General features: G+C 36.2%; 1 protein-coding gene across 1 annotated transcript in view; it reads right to left on the bottom strand.

Annotated features, from left to right (window-relative positions):
- Positions 1-19,856, bottom strand: part of UPF2 (UPF2 regulator of nonsense transcripts homolog (yeast)) — a 94,502-nt gene extending 74,646 nt beyond the window's left edge. The window contains exons 1-4 of the mRNA XM_005687853.3: positions 19,688-19,856; positions 14,300-14,679; positions 11,117-11,896; positions 1,241-1,401 (exon numbers count right to left, since the gene is read on the bottom strand). Coding sequence (XP_005687910.1) covers positions 1,241-1,401; positions 11,117-11,896; positions 14,300-14,661 — 1,303 coding nt within the window. The 5' untranslated portion in view covers positions 14,662-14,679; positions 19,688-19,856. The remainder of the gene's footprint in view (positions 1-1,240; positions 1,402-11,116; positions 11,897-14,299; positions 14,680-19,687) is intronic.

Below are 20,149 nucleotides of genomic sequence, written 5' to 3' on the forward strand. Positions count from 1 at the left end.
TGAAAGACAGAAGACAGTGGAACAACATCTTTAAATACTGAAAGAAAAAAAAAATCTCACCCTTAAATTCTGTACCAAGTGAAAATATCTTTTTAAAATGATGGCAGAATTTTGTTAATTTTGTTGCATAGCATTTACATTTATACTGTAATAGGTATTACAAGTAATCTACAGATGATTTAAAGTATATGGGAAGATGTGTGCAGGTGGCTCAGACGGTAAAGCGTCTGTCTACAATGCAGGAGACCTGGGTTGGGAAGATCCCCTGGAGAAGGAAATGGCAATCCACTCCAGTACTATTGCCTGGAAAATCCCATGGACAGAGGAGCCTGGCAGGCTGCAGTCTATGGGGTTGCAAAGAGTCGGACACGACTGAGCGACTTCACTTCACTATATGCAAATACTAAGCCATTTTAAATGAGGGACTCGAGCATCTTCAGAGGTTCTGGAACCAGCTCCCTGAAGATACCAAAGAAGGACTATAAATGTTTTCACAGTATACAATGGATATTTTCTTATTGAGGATGTAAAATACAAAATACTTTCCTGTATTATAAACAGATACTTTACAAATACTTCACTCTTAAGATTTTAAGTAAATAGGATTTTCAGATAGTTTTAAAATTAATAATGTGTTAACATTTATCAACTTACTTCTCAAATAGTTGGTATATTACAGTAATGTATTAGGAACCCTACCTAAAAGGAAGTTTAAAACACCTTTGCAATAATAGGAGAACTCATTTTACAAAATGATAAGTTTATCTTATAAAACTGCAAGGTAGGTTTTAGTTCTAAGTAACAATTTATCATAATAAACAATTCAAAACAACTAAATTTAAAAAAAAACATAGAAATATTACTATCCCAAAGGTCCAATCCACCTCATTACCTACCTGAGAAATACAGTAAATCTTTATATAGTCCCAAATACAGTTTAAGACAAGCCCTGTTAGATACAATCTGAGAATACCTATTACAAAAGAACCTAAAGAAACCCATCATATCATTGTAAGTTAGGCTTCACTGTTCCAACCACAAAGACTTTTCCATTCAGAGAAGCATTTTAAGTAGCTTTAGGTTTTTATTAGGTCTTAAACTACTTCATAAAAAAAATTTTAAAGGCATTTCAAAACACCTAATTTTAATAATGTACATCTGAGAAGACTAGATAGATAGAAGTGATTAATGCTTACTAAAAAAAAAAAAATCACAGTGTTTATTTTTAAGGATATCTTACCTTCTGGTGTTGGTTTATCTTGAGGAAGATCTGGCATATTTTCATCCAAAAGGTCTGCTAAGGATTGAGAATTTGCCAGTAGCTTTTGATAAGACATAGCAAATTCTTCATACTGTTTATGTCTATCTTCACTTAACTCCCCTTTAGAATGTAGAATACGCCTATAAACAAATGATGAAATAATCTGACAATCTTATCAAAACAGATAATGATCATCTACTATTATACTGGGAATGTTCCGTAAAATCTGATTTTACCAAACAAGCTTATTAGCACAACCTTCTTTAACAACCTGTTTAATACTTAACACTTTCAAGATGTATCTAAAACTCAAAACTTACATCATCAAATTCACCTTAACAAATTAATTTTTTAAGCAATTAAAATTTAACATTGGTTCTTCAAAAAATATGAAGTGTGATTAACAAGTATGCCTGCAGAAATACAAAATTTAACAGTATGCCACTAATCAATTTTTAGTATTTTGTTATAGTCATATACCTCAGACATACAAGTTGGTTTTCAAAAACAGGTTAGAGACTCAAGTACCTTTAAACTTTCGCAATGATTTGATTCAAGATTATCTTGAAAAAGCCTGCATCTTCCCTACAGTGAATTCTCAATCTTACTGTTCAAGCACTCTTTATTTAGTCATTTAACAAATATCACTGGAGCAACCCACTTAATCAAGGTCAGGCTACTCTGAGGAGCAGAGGACATAGTATTCTACCACTCTGAAACAGTTCACTAATAAACCACCCACAGTTATTAACAAAAATGTAAAACTAATGAAAAATTTTCAATTGTACAGTCGAGTAAAAGTTTACTACATTAGCTTAGATGGTTGAAATGTCTATAGCTGGACTCAATTTTTCTACAACTAAATACACAGTAGTGTAAGACATGAAATTTATAAACCTTATTGCAAATATAATTTCAAAAAGTCAATTATAAATTATAAATTAAGTCATTTTCAAAAGTAATATATAAAAGAATTTTTATTCCTTGAGTTTTCTTCTGAACAGAGAAGAAAATGAGTTAGATGGATTTTTTTGGTGTGTTGTCATTTTCTGAAAAGTTATAGAAAATGAAGTTTTCATGAAGAAAAAATCCTTGCCTACACTTACTTATCTCTATTTATTTGGAACATTTCTAAACTTTCCCAACTTCCCTCATTCTTATCAACAGGAACTTTTGTTTCAATGCTACAATATTTAAAATATTAACATTTTCTATTTTTAGGAATATCAGGTCCCATTTACAAATATAAGATAGATCAATACAAAAAACAATTACAATTCATTACATTCAATCCTTTTTTCCCCAACACCTGGCCTAGTAGATCTAAACTGAGATTTTTTCACTCATTTTCTTATTATTTTTTTTTGAAATTATTTTTTTTAATTTTAAAATCTTTAATTCTTACATGCGTTCCCAAACATGAACCCCCCTCCCACCTCCCTCCTCCCTCCCCATAATCATTTTCTTATTATTTAAATACACACTAGACAATATCATTTTACAGACAGATTAGTAAAATGCCAAGACAGTTTAACCATAATAATCCAGGCTAAACAGTATTCCTCTAATAACACTGTCATTAAAGAACAATTTTTCTCTTCAAATATTTATTTCAGACTAACTTTCCTTTCATTAAGCTTTATGAATTTTTTTAGATTAAAGCAAAAACCCAAGCATTTAAAACTATTCAAGCCATGATGAGCTTGGTAGAACTTTTAATTAGAAGTCACATTATTTTTCAAGTTAAAAAAAGCCATTAAAATTAAATGATTTGAATAAATAACACTCAAACGCAGGCTACTCTAAAATGTTCCACAACTATTAGGAGAAATATTAATAAAAACTTTAAAAGTTTATTCAGAAGCAAATTATGTTAAAAGAGATATAAGGTCCAAGGAATTTCAAAACCTCTAATGACAACTAAGATTCAAAATTATTTCAGTGCTTAAAACAAAATTGAAAAATATCTCAAAATACCATAATGTGGAACTTTACTTCTCTAATAATTTGGGATTCTGATCATATGAAGAAAACACATCCAGTTTAGGTTATAGAATATTCACTAAAGATTTATGACATACAAGCTGTACCAAGATGGTGCCTATTCCCGTATCAACCTCACTTTGAAACTTTTGCCTGGACTTTGCATTCAGTCAATTAAATGACTGAATTCTATGAGGGGTCCCAATGTGTGCATTCAGTTCCTATCCAGTCCTCGTGCATGCGCGTGCACACAATCACGTCTCTCTGCAACTCCATGGACTGTAGCCTGCCCGGCTCCTCTGTCCACAGAATTTTCCAGGCAAGAATACTGAAGTGGGTTGCCATTTCCTTCTCCAGGGGATCTTCCCGAGCCAGGGATGGAACCCACACTTCTTGCATCTCCTGCACTGGCAAAGGGATTCTCTTCTAGTCCTCCTGCAACCAGTTAAAACTCTGAAGTTTCGGAGATACTCCTCGCTCTCCTCAAAACCTCAATTCCATGATTAAACTTTTAATAGTACTAATTTACTTAACTACTTAATTCATACATGTTTAGGGTACTATCTAATAAGAACAGTCCCAAAGGGCAGGCAGCTTAGACTTTGGTTGATTTTCTAATAGAACCTTATACTGTACAGTCAGAAAGCTGTATAGGACAACAATGAAAAGGCATTAGAAGAGATCCGTTATATGCAAAACATACATAGTCATATGTATTTTCCTTGGCCATTTATTTAAAATATATTTTCTTAATATCTAATTTCACAGCACGTAGTAAGACTACAGACTTCAAGCAGAGAAAGAAGCCATCGCAGGTGCCTGAAAATTCAAAATTCCTCGTCATTTAGAAGTTCTAATGAAATTTAAATGAAACAATTTCTAATGAATGTACTACATAAGTCAGTTCTTGTAAGTTCATGAAGTCCACAGGAGAAGTTTTTCAGTTTTAGAAGGCCTGTATGAGGGATCTACACATACACAGCACATCTGACCAGAGTACATTTTCTGTACATCAGTGCACATCTCACCAAAATTTCTTATGTGAATTCCAATTCCACGGAATATAACACTAAGCAAAATCAAACTGAAAATATGGTTCATCATGTATCATTTTAATTACAATCTTTTCAGAAGCACACCATTATAGAAAGTTGCACTGAAACCGTTCTTTTGAGGCCGTCATAAATCAGAGGTCAGCAAACTTTCTGCCAAGGGACAAATAATAATTTTAAGCTTTGCAGACCATATGGTCTTTGCTGCAACTCAAGTCTGATAGCATAGCACAAAAGCAGCACAGACAATATGTAAACAAATGAGTGTGACTATGTTCCAGTAAAACTTTATGCACACTGAAATTTGAACATCATGTAATTACTAATCTGGCCTGAAAGCCATAGTTTGCCAATCCTTGTCATAACTGGAGATAACCAAGTATCACTGTTAAATATATTATAAACAAGTTCATTCCCTCTCCTGGTTTCATTGCATGATAGGGAGGAACTGGTACTATTTTACAGATATGAGAAGCAAGCAATAAAAACAAAATTAATTCCAAGTCTTATTCACTATAAAAAAAACAAAGTAGATGTCTTGCATCTAAAATATGAGATATCACTATCTAGGAGCACCTATAAGGTACATCAATCCTTGATTTCTGGAGTGTTTTTTATATTATATTTAACATTAATTTAATATTATAAATCTGACTATCTCAAATAGTCCATTCTGGAATTAAGCAATATATCTCATAAGGAAAGCCACATATGCCTCAAAAAATTCTTATATTGAGTCATTCATTTTTTCCATTTTTAAAATTTTTATTGTTATTGCCTGGCCTTCATGCTACTTCTTTTATTTTGTACAGTGTTTATTCTGTTGTTTTATATTGTTTTTAAAAATGAATTTTTAAAAATAAGCTATGAAAATTTAAGAAATTTAACATACACATTTTGAGAATCATAAAAAGGCACAAAGAGAAATTCTCATTTGAAAAACTTTCTGAAGACTTGAGCAGGCAATATACTATGAGCAGTGAACTAACATTTATTGATACTTACAATGTGCCAGGTACTGTTATAAATGCCTTTACACATATGCATTCACACAGGCATCATGCGCACGCACCTCGAGATACAGTGCTACAGGCATCCCATTTTACAGAAGAGAAACCCAAAGCAGAAATGTGAGGGAACTTGCCCAAAGTCTCAGAGGGAGTGAATGACAAATCTCAAACTGGAACCCAAGCAGTCTGGCTCCAAAGTTCACTCTCTTAACTCCTGGATTACACTGCCTCTCAAATTATCCACTTGGTACCATATATTGAATTAGGATGTCTCTCAAATGCATATATCAAAGACAAGTCTTCCCAAACCAAGGTGCTGGTTTTATATTCTCTTTTGGGTCCTTCTTTTATTTGGATTTGACTTTATAAGTTCTGAGTAGCTAATGGGTTTATTAGATACCTTAAACAAAATGCAGATGAAGATGAATACTATGGAAGATGTGAAAAAGAATGAAGAGAGAGGAAAGAAACTGATTCTGTCATTTGCTATCAAAGTCACACTGGGCAAGGTCTTTAATAACTAAATCTGATCTATCACCTTCAAAATACAGGTATTTCTTTCAAGGGTACTGTGAGGATCAACTGAGATTATATACCTGATGCATTAAAGTAAAACAGTATTTTCATGGAAAAAAAAAAAAAGCCAGAGTCCACTGTAGCGAAGGCAAGAACTTAAAAGTTTGATTTTTTAAATCTTCTATCAGCCAAAGTAAAAGAGAAAAAAAAATCTTGAATACAGAAAATCTATTTTAGCTTTGTCCTTGACCACTCATGTAAAATAACATAGAACACATGGCCAAATCTTGACAAAATAACCATGAAGCAGACCGATGAAAACCACTAGGTTTCACTTTTCATCTTTACTGCTCTGTCAAATTCTCATGAGAACTTGAATTTTCTTGTGGTTTCATTTTAGAATTTGGTTATGCATGTTGAACAATCTTACATGAAGAGAGTAGAGCAACAGTTAAGCATAACTGTCCCTGAAGATTTATTAATCAGCTAATATCAAAATCATTGACTCAGAATTAGAAAATATCTAGAAGGATATTTTGAAGTTGAACAATTTTGAAGTTGGTTATGAATGTTGTACAATCTTATATGAAGAGCACAGAGCAACTAATAAGCATAACTATACCCAGTGATTAATCAACTGTATCAACGTCACTGACTCAATCAGAAAATATCTAGGAGGTAACCATTTTGAAACATTTATAAAATTGCTAAAGCCTCTGTAAATATAATGCACAGTGATATATAACATTTTAATAGTGCTTAATACTTGCTGTTCAGTCGCTAAGTCATGTCCGACTCTTTGCGACCCCGTGGACTTCATTTAACAAACAATCTTCCTGTAAAGGCAAGGTACAACTTAACCGGAAAGAATATGAAAGGTAAAAGCAACACCACTGAATGTCAGGTTAATGTGTTTTCAGGTTTCAACACTGTTAAAGTAATGCCTCATGAATTTGCATTAATAAAAGAAACCTCTCTGGTTACATTAACAAGGGAAAAGCCTACATTTGTTTCCTTCCCAAACTTTAAATCAAATCATTTACTGCTGTTGAACTGAGCATGCAATCATGAAGGTCATAATTCACCGGTACTGAAAAGAGAAATGTGCTCTCATTCCCACCAATAAAGGAGAAAAAAAAGAAATTAAGACACTTCAGAATTACTGAAGTATTCTGACTTAATATCTGAATTCATTTCACTATACTGCAAGAAATTAACCTACATAATTAAGTTATATCCAATAAAATTAAATCATTTATTCAACCAATTTTTATTAAATGCCAAAAAAATACTAGGTTATATTACCTCAGTGAGAATAAAATCTCAAAGTACAAAGCATTTTGAGTATAAAGTAACAGCACTGAAAATAATAAAAAATAACACTTGGCAAGAAGTAAAACTATTAATGCTAGACTGGAAAATACTATTAGATGATATTTTAAATGTGCAAATATTAATTTTAACTCTTCAGATCAATTACTTAACCAAAATGAATTTAAAAATAAGATTTTGTACTTAACAAGTATAAAAAGCTTATAAATTCACATTTATTAGAATTCACCCAACCCTAGGATCAATTTTATTGCTCGCTAACAACCGTAAATCCTCAGGGGCTTGTAACAAATACATATCAGCATAGCTAACAGTAGAAAAGAACAGCTGAGACTCAACAGGTCTCATTCAGTCATGCCTTCACTCATCCACTACAGTGTTTTTAAGAAAACACGAGAGATTTTATTACTCTATTTTTTAATTGGTTAAATAAAATTTTAAGTATAGACTTCAATGAGTACAGACTAACATTTCACAACCCCTAAACACCATGCCATCTCCCAAGTTAACCAGAATGACCAAGAGCATTTACAATCCATAAACTGAAAACACAGGCTATTTCACTTTTTTAAAAACCATCATTAAAGACAATCAATAAAGGCTTAAAGTAGTTTAACTACATGAGTCTTAAATACTCACTAGCTTGGCACCTAGATTTTTAGCATTATCACACCTAAGAGAAACCTTACTGAGAAAAATGACCATCTGTGATTTATTCCTATGATAAGAGAAAAACTTCAAGACATCTACTGGATAATGATTGGCAAAAAGAAACTTTTAACCGTAACATACCCTCTTAGAAGTAAGGAGACTAATATTAGGCCAAGTAGGGACTCTGCATTACTCCAATTCGTGTCTTTGCTCATTCAGGCACTTAAATCCTCACTTACAAAGGCTATTCAAACTGAAGCTATCCTAAGGCATGAGTGACTTACTCAGCTGTATGCCAATTGTTTTCTACACTGTGATTAAGATTCTCACATCCTCCAAATAATTACATATAATTAGACAGTTCCTGTGATAAAATAACTGCTCCCAGGCTAAGGTCAATTTACATTTAGTAAATAGCCTCCTCTAATAACCAACCATAGGTCAATAGCTCTGTATTAACATGAGGAAAAGGCCATGAAGCTATGGTCTCAACACTGTATCCTGGTTCAAAATTTTCTTCTGTGACTTTAATCATGAACAAAAACAGGTCTGCTTATCTAATCTAAATGTGACCAGTGGATAAGTATAATTAATAATATATACATCATTGAGAATTCCCTGGCAGGCCAGCGGTTAGGACTCAAGTGCTTTCAATGCCATGGGCCATCGTTTCAATTCCTGGTCAGAGAACTAAGATGTCAGAAGCCATGTGGCATGGGAAAAAAAAATACACACACACACACCCCATCAATTATCATTAGGCTAACATAATATGCCAGAAGTACCTAAAGTTTAAGAGTTAAGTCTGTATCAGGAATAAAAAATTATGTCTATAGTTCAAAGTGAAGAACTGGCTCGGCAGCACGTTATCTGAGAAATTTGTCTTTAGGTATAACAAAAAGTCAAAAGACTGCAGCTATAAAAACTGTAGGCCACAGGCAGATACTGCTGCTGCTGCTAAGTCGCTTCAGTCGTGTCCGACTCTGTGCGACCCCATAGACGGCAGCCCACCAGGCTCCGCTGTCCCTGGGATTCTCCAGGCAAGAACACTGGAGCGGGCTGCCATTTCCTTCTCCAGTGCATGAAAGTGAAAAATGAAAGTGAAGTCACTCAGTCATGCCCCAGTCTTAGCGACCACATGGACTGCAGCCTACCAGGCTTCCCCATCCATGGGATTTTCCAGGCAAGAGTATTGGAGTGGGTTGCCATTGCCTTCTCCAACAGGCAGATAAGAAGGCATCAAAAACAAACATCCAAAGTGTCTGAAAATCAGGCAGCAAATTGAGGGAACCAGAGATACTCAGCCTGGAGAAGATCAAAGGGAAACATCTTGGCAGTCTGCAAATATTTTGAGACATCATGGTGTAAAAGAAGAGACACGTCCCATGCCAATGCTTCTCAAATTATCTGTCGTAAAGGATTAATTTTCTTTCCAAACACTGCACGGCTATAAAATATGATGACAATATCATGGCAATGAAAAATTGCTATCAAAATGTCTAACTGTATTGTCTCAGTTTCTCTACTTAATTCACAGGCAACAGGTAAACAGTTCATGGAACCCCACTCTGAGTAGCTTTATTCTGTCTGTACCAGAAAAAACAAGTAAATCAAAGGCAACCATTTTATGGGGAGTTAAATTTCAGCTTAAATTCCCAGCAAACAGGCTAGGAATAGGTGTGTCCAACAGTGGAATGGCTCAGAGCACTAAGCTCAAGAAGTTTTCAAAATAATTTATGTCAGATAATCTATAAAATAGATTTCATTTTGCATTGGAAGGATGACTAGATTAAATCATTATAGACTCTGCCCTAAAAGCTTCGGTGAGGCCAATCAAAAACACAAAATGTTTCACATGAGGAAAAAAAAAAACCCACAAAATGTAAAAAGGATACATGTATATGTATGGCTGAGTCTCTTCGCTGTCCACCTGAAACTATCAAAACACTGTTAATTGGCTATACTCCAACACAAAATACAAAGTTTAATTAAAAAAAAAAAAACCTTAGAAAGTAGCCAAAAAAAAATCAAAGACCATACTTTCAAAATCACCTGCGACATATTAGGTAAAACGTATGTGAAAAAGAAAAAGACTGTAAAAATGACTATGTAAATTGTAACTAAGAAAGCTAATATATGTGAAAATTATTAATAGAGGACCACTACTTTCTTTTTTAACCCATTACTGGCTATAGAAGTACATTCTGAAGTTGGCTCTTCAAAGTTTAAAACAGTCCTCGCTATTCAAAAGCACAAAATGAGGATTGTTTTATGAAACATTAAGGAACACCACTGCCATCTTAAATTCTCACCTCTGAGTGAGCTTCAGCCACCACAGATTTATCCATATAGCCTCTGCTCCAATCTTATCTCTTACCTAAGCGAACAACTCACTATTGCAATCTTTTGTAGCTAAGTTAAAAGTACCTTCTAGAGGTAACTACGTAAACCAGTCCTCCCCAACTACAGGCTTATAAGAGTAAGTGTTCTCCCCACACACGAACTTTAAAATAGGTGCAGAGTATTCAGCCAAAGGCTAATGCTTGTACCTCCTTTCCGCACACCCTCAGCCCTGCTCCACATACACACCTCCATACTGATCTAATATCCACCAACTATATCAACTTCTAGCCTTTTGATGCCTTCTAGGTGCAGATAATACACAGTAGTCTACAGTATCTTGTAACAATCAAGGGTGGCCTAAATCAGGGATCTTCACCACAGGCACACACATCATTCCTTTAGAATTTTGAATGGATGTCCCCAGGAGAAAGACTCCTGTAAATGCACTTTATAGTTGCATTGAAAGAATTTTTTCACAGCTACTTTGGTACACTATTTTCCAAATTTCTGATCTAAGATATCACTCATGAATGACTTACTCTCTTGAAAAGAGCGAGTATCAATGGTGACATCAATAAACTAAAATACAAAACAAAAGCAAACCTGCTATAGAAAAAAAAGTGAAAGACACAAAAAATAATAGCAGATAAGTTAAAGTGATAGAAAAAGAAAACTTATCCCTCAATGTTAAGGAGATTTTTAAATCACAGTAAAAATCCACAATGTAAAAATCATCATATACTTGCTGAATTTCTTTTTTTGAAATCAGAAACAAAATCTATCAAAAACTCACATTTAAACATGAGTATTTAGACTGTTATTACCCTGTGAAATTTTCCTGGAATGTTAAGAAATCACCTGCAATAAGCCCTTTTCCACACGTTCTTTCAGTGGCATGAAGACTTTACATTTTTTAAAGTATGAGCTCCAAAATATATTCTCAATTCTGAGAAACGTTTGAAAATCACCTGTTTTGTCTCTCAGTATTCTGTAGCTCCCTGTGGTCCCTTTTCAGATGTTTGGTCAAAGACGTAAAGTATTCTTTTAAAAGATTCTGGAAAGGTTGCTGTTTCTCTGGACTAATTATCTCACTAGGAGGAAAACTCAAATTAAACTTCTCTGCAGCACTCTTTACTTTCCTTGGTACAAGTCCAGCAATATCATCTCCACAATGTCGACAAAAACTAATCACCACAGAAACGTGAGTATGGGATTCCCGATCAGCATTAATAATATTTTTTAGCTGTTCATAGATTAAGGAAAGACCTTCCTTGTCAGTGAAAATCCCAACTATTGTCAATTCTGCAATGAAACGCAAATCAGTTCTTAACTTGGTAATGTTAGGTGTTTTCTCTTCTTTCCTGGCTTCAAAATGTTTTTTCCAAACCTGAAGAAGTGATGGGGCAAAGTCGGCGTAGCGCTGGTGAAAGAGCGAGCATAAGTGCACAGCACAATTCACGTCAGATATTTTTAGCTTTGCTTCCACAATAGAAGCGACAGCCTCTGCAATGTATTTGCTTAAATTTAGGCCATTAAAATCATGAGACAAGGAGTCTCTCTGTTGTTCTGTAATAGTTTTTAGTTTCTTGACAAAAGCGGTATTTTTCTTCAAACTTGAGTCTAGTCGGCTAAAGAAATTTTCCTCCGGTCGGTTGTCTGGAGCATTTTGGTTTTTGCTACGAAGTTCTTTCCTTAGCTGATGTCGTTCCCAAGCTTCCTGATGAAGCTGAAGGGATTCCTCTTTCTCTCTATATAACAAACAAATAAACAAACAAGTAAGATACCTTGTACATTTTGAAGCGTTAACTGATGATTCCCATAAAAGTGAAAGCCAATGAAAAATTAGAAAAGCAACAAAATCCAAGAGGAACAAGAGATGCAAAAGGCCCTTTCACCACTTTAAAGACATCTGATTAATGACAAGATAATGAGAACTCATTCTACTGATAACACCAAAAGTGGCAGAGTGGAGCATTTTTAATAACTAGATTAAAAATCATTCTGCCAACTGGCACGCTAAATGAATATAACTATTTACTTGTCAATTGTAACTCAACAAAGCTGAAAAAAATAAATGGATAAAACACAGGATTCTTAATACAAAAAAACAAAGTAATATGTTTGGGAAAATATAAAGCCTAAACCAAATAAAAGCACCGGGCAAACGGGAAAAAATCCACAAAAAAAAATAGTTAAAGAACAAAATTAGAAAATACATTAAAATGCTTTGAGTTAGGTGCCACTTTTCCATACTTCAGCATTAAATAAACCTTTCTTAATAAAAGTACCTTTCTTAATAAAAGTTTAGGCCTTAAAATTCAAGTATAATTAAAAGCTCATTTAGGAACCAGAAAAACTATAGGATAAAAACACTTTATATAAAAGGTTAGCAGACTCAAGTTTATCCTGAGAAGATTTAAAATCAAACCTGGTTATGTTTCCACTAGAAAGATGGGACATGTTTAAACTGCAGAACTAGTAAAATAACCCGGGCAGGAGTGGGAGAACGAGGACAATCTGAGGTTTCTAAGACACTAAAATATGTAACTTTAAAATATAAATTTCTAATAAAACAGATTTTCATCTTTCTAAGATAACCAACCCTGAGTTACTCTATAATTCTACGATTTTTCCACTAATAGCTACAATATGCTAACAAAGAGTTACATCGATCTCTGAGAACAGGGATATGAATCTCGTAGAAGCCTCCCAGCCACACAAAAACAAGATCAGCAGTGAGAGTACTCGTTAAGAGAGTATAACTCATTACTTCCATGCATTCAACAACTCAATTATCATCTTTATTAAAAATACTTTGATATATATAATGAATATATACACACACACAATGAAAATATTTATACTTACCTATTTATATATTTACAGGTGAAATAATGTGATGCTTTAGAATACTCAAGAAAAAAAAAGAGTAATTGCAGATGCTGGGTAGATGGGAAGGGGTACTAATTTATTCCATTCTATCTTTTACATGCTTTAATTTTTCCAAATAAAAAGTTGGCATTTTGGTTACCATTGTTTTTTTAAGCTCTTTATATCGGAAGGGTGAGAGAACAAAAGTTACAATGAAATGAAATATCCTTCCAAATTATTTTACGTAAAATAGAAAATAAGCAAGAAATTCTCAAGAATCATAGTTCTGAATATTCTAAAACTATTGCTATTGCTTTTCAGACCTAAGACTCCAGTTCCTCATTAAAAATAGAGGTACTAAAGAACTTTGGTAAGTAGGTAACTGAGCTGTTCAAGAAACTCATAAAAATTCGTATTTGCAAACAGCTTTTTAAATTACATATATGAAGGGAAGAGCCCATGCACTATTGGATTAGGACTCATGCACTATTCATCAACTGTCATTTCTGCTACATCCTGGTAGTCTTCCTAAGAGGACTACCTCATTTTTCACCAGTTCATTACATCACTTGCACAGATTTACAAGGTTACAAATAGATTTTGATAAAGATAAAAAAGGGAAGCATTTTTGAATTGTACTTAAAGACAATGGTTTTAAGGTCAGCCTAACCTAGGTTCAAATCCCAGCTGCTCTACTATTTACTGTGACTTTAGGCAAGTCATTTAATCTCTTAAAGCTTCATTTTATTAATCCACAAAACAATAAGCTTACTTCATTAGGACTGCCTTAAAGACAGGTACTGATACAACTGTAGAGTTTGGCATATAAGAAACTCAACAGCAGCCATTAAGAATTGAAGATTTTTGGGAATTCCCTGGCAGTCCAATAGTTAGGACTTTCACCACCAGGGCCCAGGTTCAATCCCTGGTCACAGAAATAAGATCCTGCCAGCCACACAGCATGGTCAAAAAAGAAAGATTTTCAACTTAGAAAGATTACATACTATACCATGAAAAAAATTTTCTAAAAAGCACAAACAGCTCAAATTGCCCCACACCTCAAAAAAATACTTATTAAAGGTTACTATTATTTAATTTCAAGAGTTAAAGCACTGTAAGCATGCCTGTAGTCAGTGAAACTAACAGAACAAGTAAACTGAGATACTCTCAACTCTCAAGCAACTGTACCTTGCAAATTTTATTTCAAATAATCATTGTTTTTCTAAAACATTTCAATCTTCCTATTTCTACACATCAGTAGTTAGAATAAATATTCTTACTTCAACTGGGCAGCCTCTTCTTCCTGCTGACGTTTCACCTGTTCTTCTTGCTTCTTTCTCTCTTCTTCTTCATGTTTCTTTTTTTCTTCTTCCTCTTTTTTCTTTAATTCCTCCTCTGCCTTCACCTTTTCTTCTTCTTTTTTCTTGCGTTCCTTGTCTTCTTTTTTTCTTTTATCTTCTTCCAGTTTCTTCTTCTTATCTTCAGGGACCTTAATAACCTCCTTCTTGGCAGTAAGCTTGATCTCCTCTTTTGGTTTCTCCCTGCTGCTCACTGGCCGCCTTTCACTGCAGTCTTTTTCCTTGCTGTTTAGTAAAGATTCTTTTTCTTCCATACTTGCTGGCTTTTTACGCTCAGCTGGCATTATGTTACCCAAGACAATCTGTAAGAGTAGAAGAATGTCAGCATTATAATCGCAGTGACTTCTTTTTTAAGTAATGTGACACTACTTTGTTAAGTGGAACATATTCATGCAACTTGGCAACTGTGAGAGATTAAATAAATTGCATACAAAACAAATACTATTTCAGTGATAAAATAAATCACTGATCATATTCCATATTCTATCATTATTATTATGCTTATGTCTAAGCACTTTTTTTCTTTTTACTTTTTAGTCAGAAAATAGTCTCTACAAGAAGTAGAGAGCCCAATATAAGGAACCTCCATGTACCCATTACATTCAACCACTATCAACTTCACAGCTGATATTAAATGACATCATTTAATCATAAATACTTCAGTACTATCTGAGAACATTCTCACCCAGTTTCACCCACCATACTTCACAACCATTAAGAAATGCTGGTGACACTACATCATACAATATTCAATTACAAGTATTTAAGTGGGAGCATAAACCAGCTCTTACCTTCTACAAAGCAACTAATAAAATGGACAAGACTAATAAATTTCATCTCACTGCTCTAACTGTATCAAACACAAAAATTGCTAACTATCCCAAACTAGACTAGACCTTTCAACTCTTTATTAGTAGTCAAAATTAGTCTATAAACATCATGATTACTATAAATAAGACATAAATGAAATATTCTGTTCTATACTTGACAATACAAGAGCCACCAGCCCAGGGTTTCCCAGCCTCAAGAGTACTGACATCGTGGGCAAGAGTTCTCTGGTGGGAGGAGGAAAGGCTACAGTGTGTATTGCACAAAGTGTAAACGAAGCATCCCTGCCTTCTACACAGTAGAGGCCAGGAGTATTGCCCCAGTTTAAAAAAAAAAAAAAAAACTACTCAGATATCACCAAATTTCCCCTGGGGGCAAAATCACTACCAGCTGAAAACCACCACACTAGCCACACGTGGCTACTTACACTATAAATTAATTAAACAGAATCTGAAATTCAGTTCTCCATCATTATCCATAATCCAACTGCTCAACTCCACATGCTGCTGGTGGGTACAACATCAGACAGTGCAGATATAGAGCATTTTCATCATTATAGAAAGTTCTATTGGAGAGCACTGGTGTATAGTACAGGCTCCATACAGTTAACTGGAATAAACTCTGGAACAAAAAATGTATTCTCCAGCAAAATTCATGATTTTCTTTTCTAAAAATACGTGTCTACTTAGAGATTAGTGTTCTCATGTCTTTTCTTTTATGGACAATACTTCATGTTTTAATTCCTAAATCATTTGAAAGTTGTACACAAAATCAAAACACTTTTCACTTAAGAAGTATAGAATTACTTAAACTACCGAGGGTTTTTTAAGCTAAACACGGTGGTCAAGTATTTTCAATATGTTTTAAATTACATCAATAAAAACTATGTTAGCAAACAAAACATTTGCAGTAATAAATATTTTATAAACACAAAGCATTTATTTCAGCCCTCTAATAAAATATTACCACAAAAAGACAATCTAAGCCAACTGAAGCACTTTCAGTGATTATGGAGGCACATGTCATAGTCTGTATCTTATCTCAGCCACCTCTTCCTTCCCCTTTTCTGTTTTACTCTTATTCTCCTCCACTTCCATGTTCTATGCATTTTTTGGGCAATGACACCCAAAGGCTTCAGATAACCCTACTTGTGGAACTTGAACAAAAAATGGCTGTTAATCCTGTTCAAACAATCATTAAAATATACAAGAGCTTAACTACTTATTTATGTGGCAAGACAGTGTTAATATTTATATTACCTGGGAAATGTAGTATCAACTTCTCATGCAGTTTCAATTAAATATCCACCACTGCCCTAAAGTGACTGGCTGCCCTAATGCAAGCAAACTTTCAAGAGCGAACTAATAGCTACTAGCTACTTCTCACAAAGTAAACATTTTACATACATTATCTCATTTAATAATAAAATCTTCATGAGATAAGTATTATTTTCCCTATTTAATAAATGAGTAAAAAGAGACCTGACCAAGTAAGTTGACCAAGGCTTCTACAGCTAGTGACAGAGCTGAATCAAAGTTATTAAGAATCCTGAAGAGGGTGCAGCTAGAAAACCTGACAAGAGATTCTGACTACACAAATCAGGACATCTCTCAGAGTAGAAAGAGTCCCTGATAATACTTAAGCAGTTTCTACATTGTTTTAACTTTCAGCCTATTCTAGCTAAAAGATATGGGGACAGCTAATTCCCAGGTAATCAGGTAAACTTACTTAGGGATATCTGTAATTATATGCAAAAAAATAATAAGTTTTATATAGAATTTGTACTTTCTGATGTGAAGCTGCAACAAGCAACACTTCAGCTAATACGAGAAAGAACAGTTCTCAACATATAAAAAAGAATGGTACCAAATTTTATATCTCATTTATGAAGACAAAATTAGACACTAAGTTCTGTTAAAACATTAAGAAACGTACTGGGAATCTGACAAACTTATAAAGGATCATCATTTATCATTTAACAGTCCCTCAAACTTTTGTGATTTTTCCACAGTACTCATATATTCAATAGACTTTTAAACGCCTTCTATATCAAACTGCAGAAGTCTTTCACGAATTAGATTCTGCTCTAGAACATGGCAAAACAGATTTTCAACAAGACCCTCAAGTCTTGGCAGTGGTATCTTCTTTGAACCATTTCATCCTTGTATTACAAACACATACCCAAAGAACACCTGGAACTAAATTTAAGTGAACAAAAATATGATGAAAAATTTAAGGTTCATGTAAAGGCAGCAATGCACTATGAGAAAATAATATGAGCTTTAAAGTCAGTCAGACTTTTAAGTTTGCAAACTTTACAACCTGCTGGCTATGAATACAGGGCAATGTAACTTCTCTGAGTCTATTCATCCATAAGGTGGAGATACTGCTACCTCTCTTACAGACGTCTTAAACTTCTCTAAGTCTAGAAGAGAGCATGAGAGAGCCATTCAACAAATGCTTATTCTCTTTCACAGAGAAAACTGAAGAGTTAAGCCTAAAATAAGAATTTTTTAGAGTTAGGAGTACTAGATTTTAACTACTCCAATTCTCAATTTTTACACTGAGTGAACTGCCCAAGATTACACAACTAGCTTAGTGACTGGGTTGAGACTGTGTCCAGTGCTCTTTCCCCCTATATACCCTAAGACTTAAAAAGTCAAGTAGGGACTTCCCTGGTGATCCAGTGGCTAAGACCCTGGGGGCTAGGATTGGATCCCTAGTCAGGAAACTAGATTCTATATGTTCCAACTAAAGATCCCTAAAGATCCCATATGGTGCAGCTAAAGATCCTGCATGTTCCAAGTAAGACCTGGTGCAACCAAATAAATAAATATTTTTTAAAAGCCAAGTAAAAAATACAAACTACAGAATTCAGATTAAGTATGTATTTGTATCACATCAAATTTCAAATATGAAACTGAGCATTAAATTATGTTGGGAAATGCTAATTGCATTTCAAATTTTAATAAACTCATGCTTTAATATTCTACCTCATCTTCCAAATAAAAACTATAACTTTTAAATAGAGTCTGTAAGATAAAAATTAGTGATCTTTTAATTGGAATATGATTAGCTCCTACAAGCCAGTATAATTACATTCACACAGTCCTTAAAAGGAACCCACGCTTTAAAACCACCTTTCTAGCTCCCAAAATAGTGTCCTGGCCCTTGGGCTGTATATTTTATCTGGTTTTCTAAATATACTCTGAACTTCCAGAAGAAAGAAAAACTACTTTACTAGTAAAACAGGTACTTTCAATGGTCTGTTCGGAGAGTGCAGAGAAAGGGATGTTTCCCTTTAAAGCTATTTCTCCACAAAGTACCATATGGGTTATGTATGAAATCACAATGAGACTGCTCTGAAAATGCTCCAGAGTGAAAGAATGATATTTAATCTTTTCATTTTGTGTTATTCATTTAAAATGGTCTAAGGGCAGAACAGCACAAGGGCATTACCTCCCAGTCTCTGACTTTAAAGAACGTCCTCAGAAAAAAGAACTCATTCAAAGTTTTTACAAATTCCACCAGAGTTCAAAAATGGTTTTCTTGATGAGTCGTACAGTTTTTCTAAACACTTAATAACTCTGCTAAAGGGGAAAAGTGAGGGAGAGTTTTTCCTCAGGTCTGATGCATCACTGCGTGCAAGTCCTAAAAGAGCAAGAGAGCCAACGGTCCGGTCCAGACTGTCCCCTCAAGCTTATAAGCTGGCTCTGCTCCGCCAAAAAACACCCCGCGATCGCCTCTTTAGTTCAACAGGAGGACCGGGAAGCCCGGGATGAAGGCAAAGCGAAGAATCCTCAGCTCATGGGACTAAAAAGAAGTCCACCCAGGAACCCCTGCCCACCACTCTCCGATCCACCGAACCCGGTCCCCTGCACCCTCTTCTCCCACAACCCCCTGCTCCCGCTCCACACGCCTCAGCTCCGCTCGCTTCCTCGCCACAACTCCCCTTCCCACGGGGTCCACGGTCACCTTCGCGGACCGTCCCTGCCCCAGCCCTAACTTCGCACCCCACACTCCCTCACCACCGGAGCCCCACACGCTCCGGCCGGTCTCCCGGCTCCACATCCTCCCACACACACACCCACCCTCCCCATTTCCTCGCCCTCGCTTCCCTCCCGGCTCCCAAAGAGCTCTCCTCAGCCTCCCCTCGCTCTCCTCCACACCCCAAACCTCTTCACCCCGCCACGGCGGGCTCCCCGCCTCCGGCCCCGAGGCCCACCCCAGGCATACAGGGCAGGCACCCCCTCGACAGCCTCTCCTGCCTCCCTCCCGCGTTGAAGGGAGCCTCCTGAGGAGAGGGGTCTGAGGAGAACGACGCCAGACCCGCGGTCCGTCTCCTGCTCGCCGTCCCCGGAGCGCTGGGGTGCCGAGTCGCCTCACGGGTCCCCGGGGGAGTAGGAGTCCAGGCCGGTGCCCCCCAACCCCGCTCCCTCCTGGTCGTTGGGGCGGAGGGGAAGGAGGTTCCCCGGGACTTACCTCGAGCCTGTTGTCAACATTAGCCCCGGGTTTCCCAGCACCAACTCCAGCGCTCGGGCTCTCCCCTCCCCTCCCCCCACCTAGCTCGCAGCCGAGGGCCCGCCTTCCCTCACCTCCCCCTCCTCCCTCCGCCCGCCGGCCCTCCCGTCCGCCACTCACCAGCGCGGCCAGGCTGCGAGTGGGGGCGGGGCGGAGGACGGCGGAAAGGAAGCAGCTGTCCGCACTATTGCCAGGTCGAAAACAGTCCGGGCTTTCCTTCCGCCGGCATTCCCTCGCTCTTAGCTTAGCTCCGGGGCAAAGGATCGAGAGTGAATGCTCAGATAGGTGCCACACACAGAGCGGCGGCTTCAAGCTGCCCAACTCAAGGAGAGGAGCTAATTTTTCAGACAGGCAATTAGCAGGGCAGCCATAACCTGCACCTCCAGCCAGGGCCTCAGCGGAGGGGAGGAGTATTCAGAGGCC

The sequence above is a fragment of the Capra hircus genome, chromosome 13 (genome assembly GCF_001704415.2).
Source record: "Capra hircus breed San Clemente chromosome 13, ASM170441v1, whole genome shotgun sequence".
Lineage (NCBI taxonomy): Eukaryota > Metazoa > Chordata > Mammalia > Artiodactyla > Bovidae > Capra > Capra hircus.